A 27,455-nucleotide genomic window follows, 5' to 3' on the forward strand; every position below is an offset into this window, starting at 1 on the left:
TTTACTTTATTAATAATACATGATGCTTGTAAATGATGCTTTTAAGATGTATATCTCGATAAAAATCTAGTTGAAACAGTTTTTATTAGAGAGCCAGAGGCATTTCTCAGTTAGAAATATAGTCACAAGCAGAACATTGGCTCAAACTTGAAATCACTGAAGGTATTACGCATGTTCGCCTAAAATGTATTTTTAACTCCGTAAACAACATCTAATTTCAGCTCAATTTATATTCGCCCTAATTGACACTCCATTGATCTTTTCATAATGGAGAATGAGTCTGAAAATAGAACAAACAATTCTCAGTTTCAAGGAAAGATAAGAATATTATCTATCTTCGTAAATGAAATCGGAACATTTTACTCTGAAAATCCAACGCGCGCCCCTTATGTAGCGCTTAATAAAAATTTCAAACCAATTTATAAAAGATAATTGACGAGTTAATTGAATTTTATTTTGGCTACGGCGTCACCGTCTGGTCAGATGATATCAGCCTTTGACGCAGGAAATGTGCGTGTTTGCGCATGCCTTGAAGACATTGTGTGTGGCCGATTTATGTGGCCCCCTTGCCTTCATTTCCAATCACAAATTCGCTCGGTCGTCGCTTTAAGAAGTTAAACAAGAGGTTTCTTGGAAGACTTGTCTATTTTGCTTCTCAACTTGTAGTCGGTAAGAAATACTTGTTATTTTCTGGTTTTGAAAGGCAGGTGTATTCAATCACTGAAATTGGTAGCTAACTTGGCAAGTCAAGTAGGTCGGTTTGATATGAGAAGAATAGCTCTCTTTTAATTTATCGATATAAAAATTTCGAAAATCTGTTATACGGCTCTGAAGATAAACCATGGGTGAACCATAGAGAAACTTTATTTGGATCCAAAACTTCATATTGAACTTGAACGTAGTAACTGCAAAAATTAATTTTTTTTACTCTTCTAAAGCAGGGTGTGGTGTTCACAGGATGTTAAAGAAGCGCTGGGTACAATGAAACCTTTCAAATAAAAGCTAAATTAAGGAGCACTTTTTTTTACATTGCTTAAGAAGTTCCTCACTTTGCTTAAAGGCTTAGGGTGGTTATTTAAATGAAAGCTATTAAGCAGTGTTGCCATATGGTATTTGATGATGAATCCCAGTCATGCGGTCTTTCAAGTGAAAGCTGCAGAGCAACAATTTTAATTCCTACTGTTTCTTACCGTGTTCAAGGTGGTTTCAGCTTTTAAATATATAGATGAAACCGAAATATTAGCCGTTCAAAAGAGAGCCAGTGGGTAGTGCTATACTTAAGAGCTGTTTTTATGCTCTTTCAGTCTCTAACGGACCGCCTGTTAACTTTGAAATTGTGGAAAGAGGTGTCACCCCTACTGTGTGCATAAAAACTCTTTGGGAAAAAAAAGCATTGAAAGGACCGTTTAGTGTTTTTTTTTACAGTTAAGTCAGAATTGAAAACATTTTGTTGTGAATAATGATTGGACGCATTCATGAGTGAAACTGATCAAGCTAATTCCTAAATTTCAAAACAAACTGACCTCTCTATATGCAAATATTGTTGTTTTGTTTTTTTCATGATCATGCCAGTTTTTGCAGAATATTTATAGCCTGATAATGAAAAATCATATTCTATCTGCCCTGGTGGCAAACTCGATTCGGGGTTTTAATTTAAGCAGCACTCAGAAAATTGAGCAAGAGCAAAAATTTTAATTTTTTTCCAAAATTGAAGGCGTTGTGGACACAAGGTGTGAATTTTTTTCGAAAGGAATACTGAGTGCAAGAATATTCTACAGAAATAATAGCTTTCAAATATCCACACTCAGATCACTAAGTCTAATTAGTTACTACTTTTAAGTGATTATGGTTGGAACGCTTCAAAGATACCAGATGTCGCAGAAATCTTTCCCATTTTAAACTTGCAAGGGTCCTTTGATACGAATCTTTTCATTTCCGACGGATTCGCGAAGTTATCGTTTCCTTCTATCGGTTGTAAAAGGTTTAAGCGACTTTGAATTCAAGACATTAATCAAGTGAAAACGAATCGTAAAGATTTTTCAGCTCCTACTGATACCTGGACCATGGCTGAGAATTAACTGAGTCAGTAGTGATAATTTTATACGCGGGAGCTGGAGACAAGAAAAAAAATAACAAACAAAGATACAAACAATCAAAATAACAAACAACTAAACACACCCACAGACTTTTCAAGCAAAAAATATGAAAAACAAAAATTAATTTCCCTGTTTCAAATTAAATCGAATTTAAAAGTGATTAAAGCAGCCAATAGCTTTGGGGCTGATACCAATGGAAGACACGCAACAACAACATTGAGATGATTATCCGCGTTTCCCTTAAAGTGAGTTCATACATTTCCACTGAATACAAGAACCTCAGGGGCTTCCGATGTCGATGTTCTTCTTCTACAACGAGGATTCAAACAAAGGGAAAGAAGTACCTTGAGTCCGCCAATCCCCTTTCGTGGTCTCCTTTGAATTACGGAAAGGTTTGAAAGTTAAAATGAATCAATATGTCGCAAAAAACCGGAGATTGAGGTGAAATGCAGTGCAGTGAAATATGAATAAACTAATCCACAATCTTTAATTTGAGGATTTTGAATATCTGCAGCTAGTGTTAGTTTGAAGTTACCACATTAAGAAATTTTTCGCATTTTCTCAGAATGAGATAGTCTTTTTATTTGATTGTTTGGCGATTAATGTGTAGAGACCTTTTTACTCTTTTTGTAGCCTTTATAATCTAGTGTTCAGATCGTCACAAATGCTCTCCTCTCTTCTTGGTGATTGAATCATTGTGTGGCTTTCACTCTGGCGACCAAGCTTTGCGAATGGTTGTAGCAAAGCCCTTGATCTTCACTGGAATTTGACATTTTTGGCTTGTATACTTGGTTTGCTTTCTTTTTGTGGACTTTTTTGGAAGGTACTATTGGACATCGAATCAAGGATGAAAAAAATGACAAACGGAATTACCAGAGTTACGGTGATTTTGACATAACTTGTTTAGGTAATAGATGAAAAACGACTGAGCTATTTTGACCGTTAATGACGATGGCTCTGGATAGTCACTCAGAGGGAAAACCGCATTTAGCAATATGGCTTGTATATCCAATTAGATGTGTATTTTTTTGGTTGAATTTTTTTTTGTATAAGAAAGAATTAATTAAGAGTCCAAATGTTCGTAAAAAAGAAAAAAAATTCAAGACAGGCTAATTTTTTTAGAGCGCCCAATTACTCTGTTCATCTTGAAGCAAAATTTAGATGACTGAAGCTAGACTTCAGATGCTGAAACGAAACCATCGTCCATCAAAATAAACTGAGATACTAATATTTTCCATAAGGGCAAGTTTAAAATATGTTCTGGGAATCATATTGTAAAAGTAATTATAAGTTACTGGATTAGTCTCATAATCTTGCAAAGCTTTTTTAGCTTGCGCGTCAGAATATCTAATTTTTATTTTATTTTATTCTTTTTATTACGTTACTTTTAAAATTAACTGGATGTCACAGAAAAAAAAAATTTTTTCCTGTAAAACAGTCTGCCGGTATTACAAGCTGGTGCCTATTTCAATTTTGCGGTTGTAGCTTTGTACACTATGCGTGGGCGACTTTTGGTAATTCCCTTGGTGCGTTTCCATGTGGTTGAAGGTTTCTTGGGAGACTCGCTCTGTTGGTGGTCAAGAATCAGAGCGTTTATATCAAGTCAAGGTTAGGGGTGAAAATGGAGCCATTTTTACAGCAAAACACATTAGACTGCCTCATTTATCCATCTGGACGGTCTTCCCATTCAATCTCTTGGGTGGTTTCCGCCATCAAGACCAGACCTCATTTAGATCTTTGTTCATGAACCGTATAAAACCGAACATACTTGACCCAAGAAGGGTAAATAATTTATGTTGTTTACCCTAAGTACTGAAGACAGTGACGTTTTTTAACAGTTTTATCAAGGAGAATGTGATAATTTTCGGTGAGTGAGAGAGCTTAGCTATTTTGGTAAGAAAAATAATCATCTTGCTTCAACCTCTGCTCATTCTTTGCTGGTGAGTTCTTGATTTACATTTTAATTATTGGCTCGCTAGCTTTAATTTCCACTGCGCAGGGAAGAAACCTTATTTTATCAAAGACAATTTAGCTTTATTTCCTTGACCGAAACGAATTTATTCATAACTAATTTTTTTGGTATTTACAATTGAAAACTATGAATATCTGTTTCGCTTATAAAACTAGATGACCAAAACGAATTTATTCCAAATTTTTTATTTTGGTATTTACAAGTGAAGATTATGCATATCTATTTCGCTTATAAAACAAGATGTAGATAAATTTAGAAATATAGTTTAAGTATTTCGTATAGCACATCTGATTGTACTGTCAAACGTTTTTAGTGCTTTATGAAAAATAATCAGAAAAATATGCATTTTATGGTGACCGAGAAAACTTCATTGTTATCATTTTTGAAAAGCTAGCCTTGTACTTAAGCTTTTATATCAGCAATATGTAAAGTTCCCACGTTGTGTCACCTCCGAAAGTTAAGAATCCTAATTAACATGCGCATACGAAATGCTGTACACTCTTTTTTCTGTGTTATGTAATCACATCGACTAAGATCCTGGGTGAGTTAATTAAAAGAGACTTTCATCTCTGATCGATTGCCCGATCGATCTTTCATGGCTGTGTTTTTGTATATAAAATTTTAGGGATGGTAAATGACCATCTTTCTCCTCATCAGTCATTCACAGGGCAATTTCAACATTGTTGATTATTTCTGTTTGCAAAACGTTTGTTAGCTCTCGTAGGGGTCCGTGTAGCTCACAAAAAAAATATATTTTCTGTGGCTCAGTAGTAAAGCACCGACGCGGGAATCAGATGTTCTATTTTTGGTTACCAAACGAATGCGTGTTTTTTAAAACTGATTCTTCGTTTATCTTTGTTAAAAATAGCGTCTAAACAACTCGTGAAAGAATGAATACTGTCATTTCGTAGCTTTAATGAACATACCCATTGTCTCAGTGAAAACACTGAAGAAAATTGCACCCATCAATCAAACACTGTCCAGGCTGTTCTTCCTTTTTGGAGTTATCAGGTCTTTTACGTCTATTCATCAGAGAAATGTTAATTTTTGGCTCATTCATTCACCCGAAGTACCCTCCTTTATACAAGCTGTAAATAGCGACAAAGCAGATTTTGTGAGGCACTTCAACAACAGCGAGGGTTTTAGATTCAGGAGAAGGGATTTTCATTGGAATACAGTGACTTTTGCAAAAAGAAGGTGGGAGTAATGTTTTTCATTTTTGTATTTTAATCACAAGTTTGATGCAAAAAGTATACACGAGTTTGGACGGGAGAACATTTTTTGTTGTCATTGTTTCACCTCAACTGGCTGGCTTGAGCTGTAAGAAAATTGTAAGAATCTTGGAATTATAATCTCCCGGAACTCATTTAGTTGGTTGAAAGCGCATAACTTTGACCCAAGCATCTGGTTACTTACAAGATAAAACTAAACTGGTTGGTGATGTTGAAATTAAACAAATGTTTGCATCAAAATGAATTTTATCTCGAGGGGTTTAAGATTATCATTTCGCTTTTGGGGCCAGAAACTCTTTACAATATGTTTCGTCGTTACAGCTTAGTCAATTATCGAAAACGACGAAAGAAAGTTTTAAAATTAATTATTTTAGATGGTCTTAATCCAGCATAAGTTTAATTCTAAAGAGTAGTTATATGTTCCGACAGTAAACTTATCAAAAAATGTACGTTTTCGCATTACTGCTCTTTATTGTCCGAATTAAATAAAACAAAACCTGTTTTGTCATCGTATCTTTTTCATCATGACAAGTATTAATACCTATTGTTTACTTCCTCTGTTTCGATCGATAGGCTGCATGATATGTAAATAAATTTGGAGAAAAACACTTTTCTTACATTTCATTTAAGTAACGGAGAACTATCCAGTGACAAGTTATGATCCAATCTTTTATTTTTTTATAAGACGTTTTTAAGATATCTTAACAGCAACCGACCCGTTTGTGGGTTGGATAATATTTCTGCATCAAAGTTCATATCAATGTTTGCAAATTCTCCAAGTGGGTGGCTAGAAATTCATTTCTTGTTATGCGGAATTAAGCTATTTTAAGTAAAACAAGGCAGAAATGGAGAATTTTGAAATGCAAGGTGTTTTACCTTCGTTTCGAAATTTATTGATCTAAATGAATTTTTTTAGGTTTTATTCTCTATGAAGAGATTCTAAAAGTGAAAGAATTTCTCTTAATAATACTGATCTCGTTATGAAGATTAACAACAACTCATGCCTAAACGTCTGAAAAATTTATAAGTTTACATAAATACAATATTTCGTCGTTGGTGCTTTCATGTTTTTGTTATCATTTCGGCCAGCTGTCATCTCAAATGAAGTTTGCCAGAAGATAGGATTTAAGTTCTTTCCATGATAACTTCAAAATGCGTAAAGCCAAAGATGTGATTGTTCTTCAGAACTGAATTTCAAGTCGCGGCAAAACAGGGCAAAAAAAAAAAAAGAAAAAATAAAGTTGTACGAATGTAGTAATAGTAATAATATCATTAATCTGAGTTTAAAAAAAATTTCTTCTCGTAGAAGAAATATTTTGACAACCACTCATCGTTTTCAGTTGTAGTTTTCACGACATTGTAAGTTCACTTTACCTCTTGTAGCTTTAATGTTTTTTTAATATAACCCCGAACGAAATTTTTCTTACCAACCCAAGACAAATTGTTTCTTATCATCACGAAACACTAAGAGTAGCTGGTGAAGTTATTACCAGAAAAACAGATGCAAAATAAATATAAACTTACGATATGCTAAATTAGCCATTTATGTTCATTTTCTAAATCGCCTCAGAGTAAATTGAAGAATACGTATCGGGTGAGCTACTTTTTCAAGCAGTGAGAAAACAGCTTAAGAAACAAGATTACTCCTTGGCTGGCACGCAATAGTTTAAATTTTAGTTTTGTAGGGATTCAGCAAGTACACTTTTCAGATATTGAAGAAGGTACAGTACATCGGAACGAATAACTTTTCACGTTGAGTTTGCTTAATTTTACATCTTTATCTAAATTTTATTTGTACCCAAAAGAAACTCCAAGAAAAGAGCCAGATCTCTCAAATTCGTTATGAATTTTTCGTTGCGAAAATTATATGTTTTTAGCGAATTGAAGCGTCGTTTCGACTTCCACTGTCTGTCAAAACAATAACAGGCTATTCTTTGAATTCATATGAAACAATTTTGTTGGCATGTTATCTCGTCATTTTAAGGTAAATCATGAACAATTTTACTTTAGGTTCAGTAAAATTAGAGACACTCTTTGTGCCTTTAGCTATTAGGTCTTCGACGAAGTCCGGGTGTCAGGCCAAGGGTAATGCCATTGAGGATGCTTTAATAATTAACCAGTGTGATTTAACAATAAGAAGTATGCGGGGTATCTATACCCGTGGATAAACTCGCTAACCAATAATAGCCAAGATCAGTGATAAATACAGTGGCTGATAAACTCAAATAAAGACGTCAAACAAAAGATGTTTTGACTAGTGCAAACAAGTAACAGAGTGGAGACCTTTCAAAAAGATTCGAAGGCAAGTCTTTCTGTCATTTCTCTATCAATAATAGAAATGTGGTTTCAAACGCTTTGATTTATGTTGTCTTAGACGAGCGTACGTTTACGCCGTAGCTATACACTGTTGTGAATCTTTTACCAGCGCAGTGGGCATGCAACTTTTTTTGAAATTTTACCTTATCAGTTTCACTTAGATCATGCCTAGAGCAAAGTAAGCCAGTTAGTCAGATTTGACAAAAAGACTTACTGCGGTCCTCACTAACAGAAGGCGGCGAACTAATAATTCAACACAGACTCTAATTTTCTGTCGGTCGGAAGCTTTGATAGGAAAGTCGGGCCGATATTTTCGATCTAAAAATTCCAATCCTTTTTTATTTAAATTTCGAGTTTCACCCACTCGAACTTAGCACGAAAGATGTGCTATTTTAAGCCATAGTTGTAATTACGTTTGTCGTCGCGTCTTCATAACCGCATCTCATCTGTAATTTAACAATGCAGTTGTTTTTACTCGAGTGCCGTTTTATAGCGATTATTCACCTCAGATATGTTTTCTAAGCAGTACATAACTCTAACTCGACTATAAGAATTTACCAGTGTTATCGTTAGATCGGACTGTGACCTCTCTGCGAAAAAACAAGTTTCGTGCTCGTGAAAGAGATATTTCTCTCAGTTAGTTTGCCTACTTAAGCGACGTAATCAATTCATTATGCTTTATTGATTTTTCACCTTTCTAACTCTTTAAAAACAAAACAATCCTATAATCTTAGAACTATCGCCTATTTTCTAAGATAACCGTATGATTCTTGTACCCCAAATTTCTGGATTAAGTCAGTATCAATTCAAACTCCTCGTGCTCCTTGCAATTAGGAGAAGATTCTCGGTTGTTTTATCTTGTGGGCCTGACTTATTTCAAATTTTCAACGTCTTGTATAATTATACAACGATTATTTAGAAAAGCGGATTTTTAAAAAACAAAAAAACAATATTAAAAGAGAAACGGATAAGATTCAGTTTCTTTTGGTGAAGCAAGATAATCAAGATCTGGCGCAAATTATCTCAAACTCAGTTCTTCTTTCGCGGTAAAGAAATCTGTTACGTTGCGTGCATACGTGTACGATAATAAGTAATGATCTTTCGTTTTGTCGCGTCTGAAAATTACGAATACAGATTAGTATGTGCTTTCGGAATCTTTTTATATTGTGTGTTTCTCTTTGATTTATGATTAAAGTCAAGTAAGGTGGATAGACTTTCGTCCTGATTAGTTGCCTGATCGATCTGCAGTTGCTGAGCTTTGTTTGGCGACTGAGAAAGGTGATAAATTTACCATATTTTTATTATTCATTCATTCACTCGCCACTTTCGGCTTTGCTCATTCTTGTAGTGCGCAGGACGTTTGCCCTAAACAAACTTAAAAATAAGTTGTAAAGCTTTTACGTGCATTTGCGTATCACTGATTTTTCAGGCTTTACGTACATTTCTCCTTCCAGCAAAAGTACCTCGAACCAAGACAGGCACGTGTATTTGGTTTGAAAATGCGGTCGAATCAACGGCACTTTCCGGAAACCACATAATGAAGAGGAAAATAAATCTCTTTTAATTTTCTAAATTTTCTCTGAGTTTTGACCGTGATATTTTTAGGTTGGTGAGACGATTGTGGTTTTCTAGACCACTGCACATATTTTTTGAGGCTTTTTCGTTTATTTGGTTATCTCTCTCTTTTTTTTTTTTTTTTTTTATGTCGCTTTATATTTTTGTTCTAATAGAAGTTAATAGGTTATTAATATTTCAAGGAAACCTTCTCTACAAGTAATATAATTGCTCGATATAAAGATTCATTTGATATTCCCAATAGCTCTCCGGCAAAAAAAATCCATTTTGAAAGATTAAGAATGGACAATTAGAAGACGTAGTTTTCTTTAACTCAGATAGCGAGTCACACGAAAGAAGAATTATTTCCGACGAGCGAGCCTCTGAAACTTCTATGAAGCATCATCCAACTAAGATCTCTTCCGTGCTTCAGTGCCATTTTTCAATTTAACCTTCCCTATGTCTAACAACAAGCAAACTAAAGCTCCTTGACAACCGTACCTACATTGTGGTTTGACTGAGAGCAAGTAACTGCCAAATTCTTTGAGGATTTCGTTAAGAGGCGAATCATTTTGCATGGTTACGGCCAAAGAGTATCAGATGAATTGCACTCGTTTAATCTCCAATCATATTTTAAGAAATCAGATTTGCTGATCCGATCAATTTGCACAATCTCCTCAAGTTAGACCGAGCCAGGACACAGTAAATCGAATGATTCACTTTAATGATAAAAACTATGGAAAGTAGATATGCCTATTAGATTTGCGTCACTTTAAAAGAGGTTTATTACAGTTAAGAATGTCGATTGGCAAAAAAAATAGTGTCCATAAATGCTTAGTTCTTTCCCTCTTGTCATAACTTGGTAAGTCACCATATTAATGAAATTAGGTTCAAAATTTAAGGTGGTTCTCTGCTTCTGTAAAAATTTTTACTTTAAAAAAATGGTAACCGTTTTGTTGATAAACAGATACACTTTCACAGAGCCCACATGACCTGTAGCTTACATAGATGAGAAATAGCTGCCCGCTCTTTGCGGCTCAATGACACACTAATCCCACAGTTGATAACAACCGAAGGTATTTCTCCGCTCCATAATCTTGATAAAAATCTAAATTTCATGATCTTAAACGCCAACCTAGACGTAAACTCATCAACAAGGCAAGCGTTTAAAACTAATAGAGCAAACCACATTATTTTTGTATACACCACCCTAATGTTACTACAAGTATCAAGTTCCAAAGGCTGTCAATTTAAACATCTGGCGGCCAAGACTACTAAAGAAGGAGGAATGATTACTTAATATGTTTTTAAGATTCATAAACTTTTTCAGGCTTCTGGAGTTGGAAATACCATATTCTTTATCATAAATATATCAGTGACAGAAATTTCACAATTTCATAAAATATTTGCCAAAATAACGTTTTAGATCATCGTCTATTTAGACTTTCTTGGATCTTTCGACTTCTCTCTTTTGTCAATTATTTTGATCTAATTAATGAGACTTTCTTATGACGTAATGCAAATAACTCGACATTGAAAGATTTTGACATTAGGAGACATTCAGTCAAGACAGCGCAAACAAAGTGAGCTTTATCTTGGCGTCAGTTTCTCCTCGAAAAGATACGGATGTTGACTTTCGTGGTCAGGTAAGAGCATAAAAAGATTTGACATAGAAACTCAAAAGCGCTCTTACTTTTACTACGTTTAGAACTTCAAACGAACTGTTTTGTTTTGCCAGAGGGACGCGTCATTTCGATCCAGTGGTTCCAGTGACTATCAAATGTGGGAGAAAAAAATGTTCGCCAATGAAGAAAGCGTTTTTTGATTAAACAAAAAAGAGAGAGTGATTGCTGAGAATTTTAATTCAAATCCTTACTCAGACGCGGGCTCTCTCTCTCTAACGACTTTTTAAGATGCATTTTCTTTAATCTAATCTTTTCGTTTACAATTTTGGAATAGTTTGTACAGTAAAGTTTAAGAGTTACCTCCAGTTGTATAATCAATATTTTCAGTGTGTCGGTTTTCTTCTCTCTCTCTTTCGTTAAGGGTTTTTTTCACTACAGTACAGTTAAAACGTCGAGAAGTGTTTTTCTCATTTAGCTGATAATATCAAACATTTTATCACCACAATCGCTTCAAATCAGTGAAAGGAAATTAAGGAACAAGTAAGCGAGACAGAACAACCGCACGTACGCATTTCAACACTCGCAATGGCAAAAGACGTAAGATTCTCGAATGCGAGAGACGCTCGAATAACGAGTGACTTTAATTCACATGGTGTTCAGTTCTGAGACAAAAACATTCGTGGCCATAAGGGCCTTATTATTTACGTCTTTTTCCGTGTGAAATAAATCAATTATATTCTTAAAAAGTTGTCATGTCATAGAAAGTCAGGTTGCATCAAAGCTGCCGAAGTGTTATTTGAAATATAGTAAGTAACTGAACGAAAGACTCCAGAATACAATCTCATCATTATTTATTGCTGCGGATGACTCCTCGGTCTGAGACAATAGCGACAGCTCTTTCCTATTTTTAACCTTTCAATAAAAGCAAACGCCATTAACATATGGGATTTCAATTTCACGAGCAAACAGAAAGAAAGCAGAGATAAAGTTATCAGCGCTATTGTATTTTTAAATGCTTGCTTGAATGAGATATGTCATTTGTCTGTAGACCAAATGAATAGGGAATAAAAACAGAGTTAATAGAATTTTAGCTTTGTTCTTGGTATCTGAGGCCAAGAAAGATGGAAAGTACACATCAATTTTTCTTCTAGAGTATTCATCCAGAATAAGAAATTACGTAAAAGTCATTAACACGGAAATCTAACGAAACTAGACGTTTTTATAGAACGAGAATGACAGTCGAAAAAAGAAATATTAAATGACGAAAACTTTAACAGGAGTGTTAACAAAAATGTTCAACTTTAGCTGTTGAAAACATGATTAACCGTTCGTTGGTTGGAGTTGCTTATGAAACAGTACCACATGTCGACCCGTCAAAAAGTATTATCGGCAATGAAATAATTGATTCCTCTTCTTTCCTTGTTTATTCCGTCAAAGTAAACATTTTCAGGGCTATTAAAAGAGAAAACAATACTGGATGTCGGAAGCAACATCAAACCAAAAAAAAGTTATTTTCTCGACAAATAACATTTCAAATGGTCAATCTCTAAAATGTGTTGTCGTGAAAAGGCTGGTTTCTGAAGGGATTTGTGCTGCATGAAAGAGACGTTGGTTGCGTGCACATTGCGTTACATCATTTCTCCTTGGGGTACGGTTTGATATGCCATAGATTTCCTCACCTTGTCGGTGCTGGTTCACATCAGTCGAACGCGGTTCCGTTTTGATAAAAGTCGACCCACGCAGTTTTTCAGTGTAATAACGTTTGCTGTGACCGTTTCGCCCTCGCGCTGAATGTTTATATTTCATGTTTTAGTACAGATGATCGACAACGCAGAGTCCGTTTGCTCACTGGCACTTTCCACTTAAATCAATAAGATCTCTTTCTTCATTCTTCCTCGCTCAAATTGCACGAATCCAACGCAATAGTTTTCTTGCTGAAAGGTAAGGCACACAATGGTGCACTTTCTGTAATTTCCATAAATGATAATTTTCGGTCCGTTGCATGGCACTCGTGGGATTAGGAACACTGTGTGATTCCGACAGGGGTAGCATGAACATATGATCCTTCGATGACTAATTCAAATGCTTTGCCGTTGAGTCATTTCCAATAGAATCGACGGTGGGCCATTAGGATCTCTTCAGGAACATCTTGATTTTTTATTTCTGCTAGAATTTGTGAAGAAATGAAGATAAGTGTTTCCAAACCATCGATCAAAGTGAACTGGGACATGGTGACACCAGAAAACTAGGAAAATGAAATATGCTGATTACTTGCAAAAGACGTTGAACCAATGAATTCTCAAATACATTAATTTTCTCTTTTGGAGTGGACCTCACTATGCGTTTGAATACTTTTTATTTTTCCCTAGCTTTTTATCGTTTATAAAATTTTTCGGAGTTTTCCAGTTAATGTTTGCAAATATTATTAACGTTTAATTCAAATAGATGTCATTGTTTCCTGTGGTTTACTACTCTCTGGGTGTGCCACTCCTATTTTCATTCACAGTCCCTCCGGTGACGTAATCCACAGCGACGTAATTAATGTTTCTAGAAGGTTTTCTTTTGTTTCCAAATAAGGCTGGTTGTACATTACTTAGCCAATTAGCGAAGCCACCTAGACCTCTTCGAGTTTCCTGAAAACAAAATCGTGCAAAAACGAGGCGAACCAGCCGGTGATTACAAGTTTTTTTCCTTTTTGTTGGCTGTTACATTCACTGTAAGTTGGCCATATCCCAAAATGTCAGTGCGACCTTGGTAGAGGTAAACAGTTGAAATAATCAGGGTATTTTTTTTTTCATTGGTTAACTGTAGCTGTTATTTTTTCGGTCCGTTTCTAGGTAACAATTGTGGCTTGCAGACATTCACGTTTTGTTGACTTTAGTTCACAAAAACTCAAACCGCATTTCCCAGGTAAGAACAAGGAATAAATTGTCGTTTTCTCTTAGGAAATGACATGTTTTTTTTGTCAAAAGGGAATAAAAACAAAAATAATAAATTTTTTGGCAAAGGGGCAAAGAATCTCGAGACGCTAAGAGTTCATGGTTTGCGAAAAAAATTGTTGCTTGTTTTACTTCGTCCCTTCCTTTAATGCAGACTTTTAAGGTAAATACTATCCTTACATTGACGGTTGATATGACATTGCATTTGGATGGAATTTTTCAATTAGAGAAGAGAAACCGTTACACTTAGTGATATATATACGCTTCCATGTGTCGTTTCAAGGAAACGAATATTTCTATTCGAGATTCATTTAACTTTACAGGTTTCGTTAGAATATATTATTGATCTATGAATAGATCTACCTTAACAATTCACTAAGCCTGTTATTACGATCAGGTGGCAACCTTACTGTAAACAGGCAGCAAACAAAACACCGGATTAAGAGGCAGCTAGATCTAAAGGTGCAATGGCTGCCAGTTACACAGTGAATATTCTTATTCTAAGTATGTATACCCTTTCTAGGAGAAACTACATTTCTGGAGCAACTGCTTGGATAATTTCTTCCGATTCAGTAAGTTGACAAAGCTAATATACTTTCTTTTCTTAATTTCATGTAATTTTTGATTCGTAATAGATCCACTTTATTAGCAAAAGAACTGTTGCCGTAAAACTGCTGTAAAAGCTGAGGCAGACCCAGAAGAAATCTTTAGGTCTTTATTTTTATTGTAAGCCAGCCTGACCAAGTCAATTTCCAAGCGAGATCATCATATTAGGCATATTGATCGGAGACGTCTACACAACCAGTTACGAGAAAGCTCTAGGTGCTTAGGCAACATATTGGCAATTCCGTTTGGAAAATTTATTTTTATGAAGTAAATTGACCTCTGAAGGCGAAAAAACTGTTTGTAGAGTCCTATTGGGACAAATGAATTGACGATTTTTAATGAATAGCAGTTCTTCCTGCAAGGAAGGAGCGTTGTAAAATGTGTATATGGAAGAACTGGCTGTTTAAGGTTTTCATGGGTAAGTTCGCGTCATATGCATGGGTTTTACATATCCCTTTTCTGAATGTTTCGTTCTTCTTCTATCAGGGACAAAATGGAGAAAAACGATAAGAATTTGAGAGGAAAATTTATGCGTTGATAATGCTCCTTTCGTGACTCAAATTGTCAAAACACAGCTGGACTGCTGTCATGAATTTCTTTCTTAAAAAAATATTTGACGAACTCTTTCAACACTGAAACAACTGAGGAGATTGGGCAAACTTTGATATTAAGGCCATGATTTCTAAATGTCCTTAAGACGAAGATTCTTCGTTAAATTTTTAAGATAAACAGAACAAAATGCTTTTATGTCTCTTTTACTGACCGAGAAAATACCATTTTTGTTGCACAGCACGTGAAATATGAAAATTAACGAACCGATACATCATAGAATATGCCAAAACGAATGACACCTTTGTCATGGTGGGTGACTTGCTTGCAGAGTATTGTTAATGGCTTAGCACCTGTTGGTAATTTTTTCTTTCAATAAAAACAATCGATGACAACTTTCTAGAAAAGTGCGCGTAACTCTTCTTCACAATTATTGTGCTTTGATTCGTTAGGATATTATAGATACTGTTGTTTGTGTTGTTTTTGTTTTTTTTTTTCGAGATGCTGCTTTTGTTGTCTTTCTTTTTTCAAAAGATATTCGAAGGGAACAGTTACAACACTAATATAATAAGCTAGAAACTAAGGAAGTTGTTCCTTCAGCAATTATATTTTGTAACGAGTGCGTTGTAAAGTGCTTAAAAAATAAAATGGCAACAACGAATTAATGTTTATATCTTGTGCTAGATTACCAGATTGTTCGGCGATTCAGTTGTTATTGCAGCGAGCATGGGGCTTTATTTTTTTCCATGCGAAAGCCAGTTACAAGTTGATATTTTTTAGCTTCCTATACAAGTAAAGAATTCTTCTGTTAAGTCTGGAAGTGACCATATTTTCGTCCAACCCAAAGCAGCTGGAAGTTGTTTTGAGTTGGACGAAATCGTTTATTTCCCGCAGAGAGAATTTTTTTGATCAGTGACCACAACGAAATGAAGTTTTGTTAGTTTTGTCTCGCTTGAAGATTTCGAGGTGTTACGATGAAGAAGCTTTTCAAACTGTACCTGGCCGTCATAATGTTGCTTATTTATGGTGGCCAAGTAAGAAAATACACACCCACTTTAAACTATAGATGTCCTTGCAATGTTCTTCTTTTTTCCCTTTTTCATAATAGTGAAGATTTGTTGTGAGATAATAAAGGTGTGAGAGGCACGTCTTCAAACGAAAACTCGCCAATTGCTAATTTATTCTTGTTTCCATAATTGGAGCTGATTTGGAGAACATTTTGAAAAGGATAACATAAGCTATTGGAACAAACCAGAGCCCCACTGTGCGTTCGAATTTAATGCCAAACATAGATATGCAGCTTGATGTTACAAATTGATGACAGTTGGGTGCTTACCTTAACATAAAGTTTTTTGGCACCATACCCTAATCTGATACTAGATAGTTAAATGAGAGGGATTTATGACGCCTTTCGATTTGAGAATGTTCCAACAAAAACAAGCTGGTGACTGAACACTGACCTAAAAGCTGCTGTGAAACTTCGAGGTTTTATCCATTTCCACCCCAAATCCCATGATTGAGTGGAGTGTAAATCTGAGGGCCTAAAGGTAGGATTTTTACCAGTTTTTCTCTTGAAAAATAAAGTTTCAGAAGTGTTTTTCATGCATGGAAAAAGACATCGCAGGAGGGTTTTTCGCTAATTATAGCTAACGTTGATGTAACTACAGAAATATGAATCAATGCAGGATTTTTTCCCACTGCCAATTTCACAATGTTGAACATTCTGCAATTGTGAGTTTGACACTAATGATCGCCAGCAAAATGTGCTAAAGGAAGTCTTGCCGTAAAGTCTTTAATTTTTTAACCTTTCCTATCATACAAGGGTTTATGGCAATCACTGTAATCAATTGCTTCATCACAAGTACAGCTTTTGTCCGTGACTTTATCCTTCTAGGTTGTTGTGGAGCTTCAAAAAGCATAGAACCATCCTTTTGGACATTAAATTTTTAATCTTGGGAAAAAAGACTTTTCACCTGTCCATGTTTTTCATGGTGTATATACATTTGTTGTGCTTTTCGCGTCTGCAATTACCATTTATATTAGTACTTTGGTATCAATTTAAAGACGTAAACCTCTTAAGGAGGCTCACTTGAAAAACAAATACAACCAAGAACGACAAAACAAAAACTAATTATCGAAATATTTGAATAACTGTCCAGGGAACTTGATAAAATTTTCTCGATTAGTTGTCTTCGCAATCAACAAAAACTCATAACAATGATAGATTAATGAAGATTGTTTTATTTATTTTGTAGTAGTTCAATAAGTTGAAAGGAGCTTATTACCATTACAGTTTTTATTTATTTATTTGTTTATTTTAGCTGCCTTTTAAACTTGTCAAAATTTTGAAGAGCACAATTAGTTTGGATAGATTGTCGAGAAAATGTTCTCAGTCATCTAATTTGAAGTCAACTCAATCGTCTATGAAAGCCATTGTTCAGTGTTTGACAATAAAAGTACAACGACACATTGCGAAGTGTTAAAAAAAATTTCAACAGCATTCTTAGCCCAGAACAAAGTAGAAAATTGGCAAGAAATACTGGTTCTTTATATTCGGATAACACTGGAAAAAGACGTATTTATTGCACATGAAGTACCTTTTCTTTAATTTCTCGGGAAAAAAAACTTATTTGCGTATTATTCAACCAATTAAAACCGAGCCTTTTGGACAGTCCAAAAATAAGTTTAACCAATCTTAGAATTCTGAAGTTACTAAACTGATTAGTATCTAGCGAATGTCAGTTAAGGGGGAGGGGACGGGCATGAAAAGTCAAAGGGGAAAATGGGGCCGAAATCGTCTTTCAGGCTGTACTTCTCCTATACTAGAAATGTTCAACCCAATTTGAGAAAAGGTATAGTTTACTTGAGTTTTCATCTTTCTATGTTATTGTGCGTGCAAGGTCAACTAGAACTTCTCTTAACGACTAGACAACGTTGCGTGCGAAAAGGTGTTAAAAGTGAGGGCCACAAACAAAAATTAATATTTACAAAAATATCTTCAAATTAACAGTGTTAAACTTCAATGTTGAATTTTTTGTTTTCTTTTTACCTCTGTCGTTTTTGCGGTTATACACCTCGCAATCATGCGATTTGTAATTTATTGCACATGCAGTACCTTTTCTTTAATTTCTCGGGAAAAAAAAATTATTTTATCGTTACTCTTGGACACGGAAAGGACACCAATGTCCGCTATCGTCATTTTCCCAGCTTAGGCCGTCTAGCAAGCAGGAGAAGAAAGTGGAAAGAAAAATGTTGTTTTTGTGGGGTTTATACTGAGAATGCACGGGTCATAATTTAGGCTTAATTCTAAATACTAAATTATGTCGATGTTGGTACATTTGGTTTTTTAATTTTTTTTAACTGAATAGACCTGGCGAGCCTTGAGAAAAAAATTAACAGCATTGTTCGTTACAGGCTTTAATGAAAGAAAGACGCTCTTTGTTGATATGCAAATAATGATCAGTGCATTTTCAAATAATTTAAAAAAATAGTAATAAAATAAAATCCCGCACAGGTAATAAAGGGATAAGTTTAGAGCAATGGCAAAAGCAGGGAAGAAAAGGTTGATTTCGATTGCCTCTTTGAAGTGCTGAGTGCATCTGTCAAACAAGTTGGTTTGTTTTCACTTCATAAGCGGCAAGAAATTATATCGTTGAATGATTTACAGTGGGCGGTCCTATATTGTTATTGAGTATTCAACTCGGGACGTATACTTCACTCGGCAGGAATTGTTATTTTAATATGGTTTTTCGGCTGCCTGGCTGGGAGAATAAGAAATGTTAGTTCTTTTTCGGCAAAAGAAAAACTCGCGCAGCGAGGCGAAAACACTGGAAACTTGCTGTTTTCGTGTTATTCCTAATCAGCATATTGCTTGAAGTAAGTCATAACGCATAACTCAATATCTCGAAACTGGGTTCGAGTCTTGTACGAAGGGATTTTCTCAAAGCGTGTTAGCCTGTATGTCGCATGGACACTAATTTTTCATTCATCAGACTTCATATGTCTGGTCTGTTGTTCGGATAACGTATAAACTGCTGTCAAACTAAGGTAAGTTGTAGGCTCTGTTTCTATTCGTCGGTAAGTAAACCATTCGTTCATAGCTTTGTGGTCATGAGCTTCAAATCGACATCTGATGAATAAAATGAAAGATGTTTATTTTTCTAATTTATGGAGCGAGACAGGGAGTAGAATTATTACCAGAATGTAAGAGTTATAAAACGGAGATTCCAACCTTTTTTAAAGATTTTGCCATAGAAGAAGAATCATATTTCTCCTCAGAAATATGATGGAAGCGACTCTAAGAGCTGAAGAGAATTATAGTTGAGATCGAATACTTCTCCCTTGTTCTTCAATGGTCTTTTCGTGCAATGAGTATTTTTGTTTCATTTGTCTCAGACAGAAAGGACGTCTAGGTAAAATTCGTCAAAATATCGTACATAAGGAAATTAAGAAATTTTCTGCGCTAGTGCTCAACTGATCAAGTTGTTTACACCGATGGATCGAGATCTTTGAGCCAATCAGCGGACGTGTTACCCCGAATCTTGTTGTCATTAAATATATGGTGATTGCGCATACTTTAGTGCACGTCAGTAAGATTTCACGCTTTTCAGAGAAGGTATTTCTCCGACTAGTAAAGATTCAAACTGGAAATAACCGCTTCGTAGTTTGCGCCGAGGATAGCATTGTCTTAAATCTTTTTTTTTTTCAACTAGGCAGCGACAGATTTATCACCAATCAGGTATGTGTCGCATCTCGCAAGGTTGTCAGTCGTCCAAATTAAAAACAATGATATTTTAATTCGTGCCCAAAAATCGTGGTATTTTGTACATCAGTTAATATTTTATCTTCACTCAATGTTACTTGCTGGGATTCACATTTTCATCTATATGTGCACAAATTGTTTTTGGAAGAGTTCCTATCGAAGGAATCGTGGAATTATGAAATTTCGTTTCCAGAAATGTTGTGACTGAATTCGTGTGCCCATAGTTTCCCATTGAATGTTTTAAAGTATTTTTCTCAGGATTTATTATTTTCCAACAGAGCGCAGGAATATGTCCTTGAAATTACCCTCCTACGTGTGTTGAAAATTAGAAAAATCTCAATGGCAGCACGACGGCTCAGCCGCCTGTTTGATCGAGTAGGAAATCGGAAGTGTGATAGAGACAGTGAATATAATCTAATTTGAATTGTTATTGTGTGAAAAGCCGCAGGGGGAATCAGGATTTTTGCTAGCATCATCTCCATCCAAAATAATGACTAAGACAAAATAGCGAAAAAGCAAACCTATATGTGTTTTCATTCAGGAATTTAGTGACATTTCGTTATCATTTCCTAATTTATTGTCCATTAAAGTCCTCGAATATGAAGCATGGATAGGTGATAAAACTTGCTCCTACTGAATATATGAATACAATTTATTCAGTTGGGCATCAACTAGTTTAGAAAACTCTTCGCGTCTCTGTTAACGCTTGTAAGTATAATCAATTACGCGGAGACCAGTGTCTCTCTCATTAAAGTAGTTATCGTAAGCGTCGAATATTTTTGTAAAATCTTCAGAGATGTTGAATTTATCAATAGTTGACAATTTCTGCCAATGATTTTCGCTAGGACAAACAGGAACGCATAATTAAAGCCCCGTTAACGTTATGCCGGATAATTTAAAAACGGAAAAAGCTGTTTACGCGAACGTTTTCGTAACATTCTCAGAGATGATGAGTTTTTGAATAGTTAGCAATCTCTGCCAATGACTTTCGCGAGGATAAACAGCAACACATAAAGTCCCGATTTCGCTAGCCGGATCAATTTCAAACCGGAAAAAGTTGTTTGCAAATGTATTAGACAAAGTCTGCAAGAATCTCATTTTATGATAAAAAACTACTACAATTTTTTTTCCTAATCGCGGAAAGAGAGCGGAAAGTCTTTTATGCATTTGCTGCCGTAAACGGATATTACGGCGTAGTCTAAGTTTGAATGTGCCATAAAAACAGGCAGGTATATTAAGCGTCAAAGATTGTGGAAACACTAATATTCTAAGGTAAAAATGGATTTTAAAAGAGTCATTTGTGCGAATTTTTCGCGTGATAATCGCTATCAGCCATACTCCAACTTCACCATGATCTTTTTTCTACCGTCCTATAGAATTTACCTGGCATAAATTGCATAATTATTGTTACACGCTCGTTATGGCAATTGGTGTTATCATCAATGAAAGTCTTTGTCTCTTCAAAATGGTTTATGGCTCGTTCGAATAATCAACCATGATCTCTAAACACACATCGAGGCTAAAATATTCCCAAAGAAGAAAGAAGCGCGAGTTAGGTTGTAGATTATAATAATAGTTAAAAAGAGAACTGAAAATAGTTAGTTAATAATCATGTGTGTTTTCAATGCACGCATGTACAAATTTCAGAGAGAAGATTATCTTTAAGTAACAACAAAGAGCCGATAGATTCATGTGGAATTATGTGTTACAATAGGTTCAGTGGATGATTTTGATAAGCGGTTGTTTGTATTTGGCACAATGTTTCTTGAGCTGAAAACTAGCCTTGTTATGTACTGAATAACAAATCAATAGAATTTATTGTTTTTAGTCGATGTTGACAACATAGCGAGATGATCCTCACAGGACTTCTTTGCAAGTCATTGTAATTCACCTATAAAAGAAATACTTTTTACTTGTTATCATCCGCAGGTTGAAATACGATTTATTCAATGAACTTTGTGATCAGATTCCTTCAAGGGAAATAAGGAACCAACGAAGAGTTGCCTCGTTTCCAACGTGTTGCTCATTACTTATTTGTTTATAGCGCCCAATTGGACTCTGGGAGGCACGGATTCGGTTTGCCAGTGAGACCCCTTTTCTTCATTTCTTGTGCACTACTGTATTGCTTGTAAAATGATTGCGACACAAAGTGTATACGCATGATTGATGTTCATAGTAAGTCATTTCATTAGTTTCTGCACGGCGAGTTTTACTCCATGAGATATTTTTCCACTCTACTTTGCCAATCATAACTGATAATTTGCATTGTTTCAAATAAACGTAAAGCTAATTCATTAAAGTGAAATTTTTTATATTTGAGCCATCAATCCAAATTTTTTGAGTTGAAAGAGTAAGTTTGTAAAAGTTGGGATTTGTAAATTTTCCTATATTTTCAATTTCAGTTGAATGTAGGTAACTTAACCTGTGGTATAGACATGATCAGTTCAGGCAGGTTTTGTGCAGGTTTTGTTTTTACCCAGTGAATGACTAAATGAACCATACAAAAAAGGTTGAGGAAGAATTCACCTCCAATTGCAATTCTATAAAACAAACGATAGTTGACGTTTTGAAGGTGAAGTGTTTGTGTCGGAAAAGAAGGACATAAAATGATACAATTACGATTAAATCAAGTTGCACATAACTATAACATTATCTCGGCGCATGAAATTACTTGATTTTTATATCCGACCGGAAGAGACGCGAAGCCTTCGCGAAGATTATTGGCTTCGTTTAATCTGTCGCCACGTAATTTATCGAAAACCTTGAAAATTTGAAATTATGCCTGAATTAAACCATTTCATCTAGAAAGAGAGAAGAAAGAGTTTTATTCTCCGATTCATGCAACTTTTGAAGTTCCCAAAATAGATTTAATTCTCTCAAATACATATTTATATGACCATCTCTTTTCTCTTGTTAGAAACGTAATGAAACAATCACTCTTGATGTGAAATTTTGATCATCTTCAAAATTCCAAATTTTCAGTTCTAAAGCAATTGAAACGTTTCTGTTATTTCATTTATTGATTCTCAAAAATGCAGCCCAATTTTTATTGCGTTGATTGAGCTACGACCCTTTCTTGAGAGAGTAATTGGAACTATTGCCAAATTGATTGGAAAGACTCTGACTGTTTTGACTCGTTTCACTGTCTCTAATTAACACCATTGCTGTAATATTGGGCATTTATGGAAGCGAATTCAATAACTACGCAAACCTCGGATTAAATTTCAAAATTAGAGTTGAAACTAACGATCAAATGAGTTCTTTATGAATACAAATTTAACGTTCAGGGTAAAATTCGCCCCTCTGTTTGTTGTTATTAAAACCTGCCTGCATCATTTTCAGAAAGCATGAAAAATTAATACCTGAACAATCAAAACAAACTGAAGTTTAATCAAACCAACAAATTGAAATTGTCAAGTTTAATTTATATTAGTTTCTAAGATAGCTTGAAAAAAGTTCAGCTGCACATGCTGGAAATTTTAATTTTAATCGTAAATTTTCACTTGGTCTGGTTTCATAACAAAGTATGATTTTTACTTTTATACGCATTTCTTCCTTCCTTTAGAAGCCGTAGCGAGCAGATGATAAACTTAATTCTTATGATTGTTCTTTGGAAAGTAATCTCTACTCAGATAATTCAGTTAAAACCCGGTGTGTTAGAGCTATCTCATTTTTTGGTTTAATTTTGTATTACAATTAACGATGCCGTCTTTGATTTTCTTGTAGACTTTGTGTCTGACGTGTTGAAGTGAACAATGAAGCATCAACAGACTTACGATTAGTCTCCGTCGAAGCAATTTAAACCGACAAGAAGCTGTGCAAATTTAGTTACAAGCCTTACCTTACCAAGGTGTTGATTTTGCCCTTTGTTTGTCAAAAGGATTACCAAGCTGAACTTCGAAAAGCCTTTGACGCGAAAGGTTGGTTTAAGTCGACGTAAAAATTTCCTCATTGTGTCTTTAGATCAAAGAAACTTACGATATGAGCGCCAACAGAAATTCTAGTTTGAATCCACCCGAGAAGTTCGACACCGCCCATATCGCCCTTTCGTGTACATTTGTGGTGTTGATAATTCTTCTAGCTATCGTGGGCAACACATGTGTCATCCTGGCGTTTAAAAGGTTCCGTCGACTCCGCCGTGTCACAAACTACTTTGTTGTTTCACTGGCCCTAACAGATATTCTGGTAGCTGTGATATCTATGCCAGTCTGGGCAGCTTATATAATATCTGGTCCATCGCTGTTTATACAAAGGCAGTTGATACAAATATTTTGGACCTCGACAGACATCATGGTCAGCGTGGCTTCGATATGGCACTTAACGTTTGTTAGTATCGACCGCTACTTATGTATTACGGGACCGCTGTATTACCATACACGTATGACCAGCCAGCGAGCTATATTAACGCTTGGGGCCATATGGTGCTACTCGATCATAGTGGCTTCTTTATCGCCCACTTTCTGGGAGTCGGATCTCTACACTTTGATGATGGTTGTACTGAATTATGCAATCCCTGTCATCATAATTCTCATTGCGTACGTGAATATCTTCAAAACTGCTCGCTATCAGGGAAAGCAAATCGAGTTGACCATCAATGGAAAGGCAAGGCGTTTTTCGATGAGCGCTGAGGTGAAAGCAGCGAAGACGCTAGGAGTGGTGATTGGCGCGTTCATTGTTTGCTGGTCTCCTTTTTTCGCGCTTAACTTAAACTACTACATCTGCCATTGTCCCCCTCCCCCTTTAGTTGTTTCAGTTACCAAGTGGATGCATTTTGGAAATTCCATGCTCAATCCGCTTATCTATGGAGTTATGAACAAGGATTTCAGATTTGCTTTCAAGAGGCTGTTTACAGACCATTTTAAGAAATCTTCTGGGTTCAAAGGCCGCAGCATGGGGACAACTGCAGATCAAAACAGCCATGGAAGTAATGAAGAAGAAGACAAGATTAATTTGCAAAGTGACACAGGACTATAGCTTTATTTACGTCGTTATTGTTTTTTATCGAGTACAACTGTGATTCTGGCCATCTTCTACAAAAGATGTACGATATTTTTCACTAATGTTGCCTTCTGGGTTTAGAACACGCTTGGAACCGTTGAGGGGAATTTCATTACAATCGTATAAGTGTACTTTTGAAGTCTCCTAATGGAAAATATGATTAGGCCCTTGAAAAAACAATAGAGTATGCCAAAGAAGCTTTTTATGAAACTCGAGGAAAGAACAAGACCTGGTAGCCATAGCAACGGTTAAGGATGCAACTTGCATTATAAACCGACGTCATACCTTTCAATATACTTTGTAAATATTTTCCCTCCTACAACATGTTAACCAATCTTATTTTAGAGCAGTTGCATTTCAGTATAATTATAAAATAATGGGGTAGAGATATCATAATGTGTTCTCAGTGCTTAATCGATGGCAAGTTGAGTTTACTTGATGTAATCCCAGGCGTCTAATAGCCCATAGATCTTTGTAGTCACTTAATAGCAGGAAAAGTCGTTGATATCAATCAGGGAACCCGACGATTGAGAGGGCTCCCCGGAAATTTTATTAGAACCAGAACATTTTGCCTTCCGTTTTGTTTGGTTTTGTGGGTGCAAAACCATCAATGTAGTTATATTTAGGTAATGAAATAAAACTTTGAGCCATATCAGCGGTGGGTTAGTTTCATGCTCCCCTCTTTTTTGAGCTCTCCTAAATCTGCTGTCACTGACCGGACTGAAGTTTTTTTTACAAGTTTTTAAACTGATAAAACATTGATATTGATGACGTCATCTATTCTGTTCTTTTAAGTATTTTATAAGAACCAATCAAAATGTTTGCAGTATTAACATCCTTAGCGGTCCTTTTATTACTTATGTCTATTTAAACTTGAAAGGCAAACGTTAAGGTAATTTTTATTATAGCTTCGTTACCAAGTTTACTAGAAATATAATTGAATTTAAGAGGTACACTTACTTCACAGAACTAAATTTAGATTTATCTCGGAAAAGTGAATAATTAACTTTTTGCTTTGTGATGAATTTGTAATTTGTAAGTGTATCTGGAAGTCAAGCGATTGGAACGTTTTTGTTGACTTTATCTGCTCCATGAAAAGAGCACAAGAATGAAAAATTTTCAATAACGACTGTGTGCGCTTAAGGGGTTCGTTGCTTTGTGGTTAATTTCAGTGCATGCACGAATTGACCTTTGTCCCATTGTCTTCTAGGTTCATAAAAAGGGACAATACATATCACTACGACAGTAAGGTTCTCGTCCATTTTAAGTGTGTCTTGAAAATATAACAATGTTAAATTATTTGAACAAAACAGCTTACCACTATGAAACATCAAAGACGAAAATCAAAATCAGTTCAGAAGTTGTTTAGTGTTCCCTGAGCTGGCTTATCTAGGACACCATGCAAGGAGGAAAAGTAGATTGCCTGGAAAGTTTAACATGACGTTAAGCCGGACAGACGAAAGGGGAGCCTAATTAAATTAAGCTAAGCGTACACATCCTCAAGTGGTAAATCACCGGTAAATAAATCAAAATGACAGCAAAGCTGTAGATTTTAATACATTACACGTCATTGCACCTAAGAATTGGCGCTGTCAACAAGAGTAGAAAATTTAAGTCTGGCACGTATACGCTGCATTTTTTTTCTCGAGCAGGAAACGGCTTCGGTGCTCATACCAGGTTAGTATGCGAGCCACTGTGTTTGGAGACATGCATGTATCAGATGGCAAAAACTTTGAATCGAACCGAGGTTTTAATGTCATGCAATAACATTACATTCAGTTATTGTCTTTAGAGGCCACAAGTTTAGTTTTTTTAATCCTAGTCTTCATAAAGTAATTTGTTAATTAATCTTATTCAGATCCACGAATATATATGATGTCGAACAGGAGTACAAATATATGATAACGGCTGATTTTTATCTCCGTTTGTTCTGCCCACCCGCAAAATATCGTCGGCCATGAAAGAGCGAAGTAGACTTGCATGTCCTCTATGATTCATCTCTTCTTCATTCCGAGTTTCATAACGAGAGCGCCATCAATACTGCAACAATAGCCTCTGATTCTCACTGAATCAGAATTTATTTGTTTCAGGACTGAAGCAAGAATGTTTATTTGTTTTAAAATTTCCCCATAACTCATCGACTTAACACTCCATCCAGCCTTTCAATGACGTCATCATCAATAAGTTTTGTCAGTTAATTCCTAGTAGCACAGGAATCAAGAAGAAGAGAGAAATAAGAGGCCTCAAATGCTTCCTGATCCTATTTAACAGCTCGCACATTTTTTGACTGAAAAGAAAGTCTTGTGAGGCCTTGAGACATCTTTGGTAACTTATTATTATATTTATTTGTTCCTTTGTACTTTCCCTTTAATAACCGTCCTAATGGTCTTTTATTTCCTCGAAAGCTGCAAATCATTTAACCTCCGGGTTGTCATTTTGGCTTCTTGTTGTGTATTAAAATGACTTTTTATTATACAAAGACTGGGAGATATGAAGATTTAACAATGTGAGATTCGCTTTTTTGGTCGTAACATGAAAAGTTGACCAGAGACTTTTTATTGTACGAAGATTGAGAGATATGAAGACTTAACAATGTGAGATTCGTTTTTTGATCGTAACATGAAAAGTTGACCAAAGATGAACAATACGTTACGAGACAATTTGTATTATTGTAGTCGTTTAAAATGTAAAAAATTTGGCTAGAAATAAAGTAAACGAAGTTTTAAACCATATCTTCCATTGATCTTCGAGGAATTTGAATCTTTATTTCTGGTATTTATTGGATTTTGTAACCTTCCAAACTTTC

At 35.4% G+C, this 27,455-nt stretch overlaps 1 protein-coding gene across 9 annotated transcripts; it reads left to right on the top strand.

The window, feature by feature from the left end:
* Positions 1–548: 548 nt before the first annotated feature.
* On the top strand, positions 549–25,490 carry LOC131800155 (octopamine receptor beta-1R-like). Of its 9 annotated transcripts, XM_066168448.1 has the most exons (5): positions 12,342–12,443; positions 12,614–12,736; positions 13,633–13,705; positions 14,258–14,306; positions 23,378–25,490. In XM_066168448.1, the coding sequence occupies exon 5, from the start codon at positions 23,633–23,635 to the stop codon at positions 24,623–24,625; it is 993 nt and encodes a 330-aa protein (XP_066024545.1). In that variant the 5' UTR covers positions 12,342–12,443; positions 12,614–12,736; positions 13,633–13,705; positions 14,258–14,306; positions 23,378–23,632; the 3' UTR covers positions 24,626–25,490. The 9 variants fall into 9 exon arrangements, with proteins under 9 accessions (XP_066024559.1, XP_066024578.1, XP_066024564.1 ...); XM_066168462.1 differs by lacking the exons at positions 12,342–12,443; positions 12,614–12,736 and adding an exon at positions 549–669; XM_066168467.1 differs by lacking the exons at positions 12,342–12,443; positions 12,614–12,736 and adding an exon at positions 3,659–3,963.
* The last annotated feature ends 1,965 nt before the right edge of the window (positions 25,491–27,455 follow it).

This window comes from Pocillopora verrucosa, chromosome 1, assembly GCF_036669915.1.
Source record: "Pocillopora verrucosa isolate sample1 chromosome 1, ASM3666991v2, whole genome shotgun sequence".
Lineage (NCBI taxonomy): Eukaryota > Metazoa > Cnidaria > Anthozoa > Scleractinia > Pocilloporidae > Pocillopora > Pocillopora verrucosa.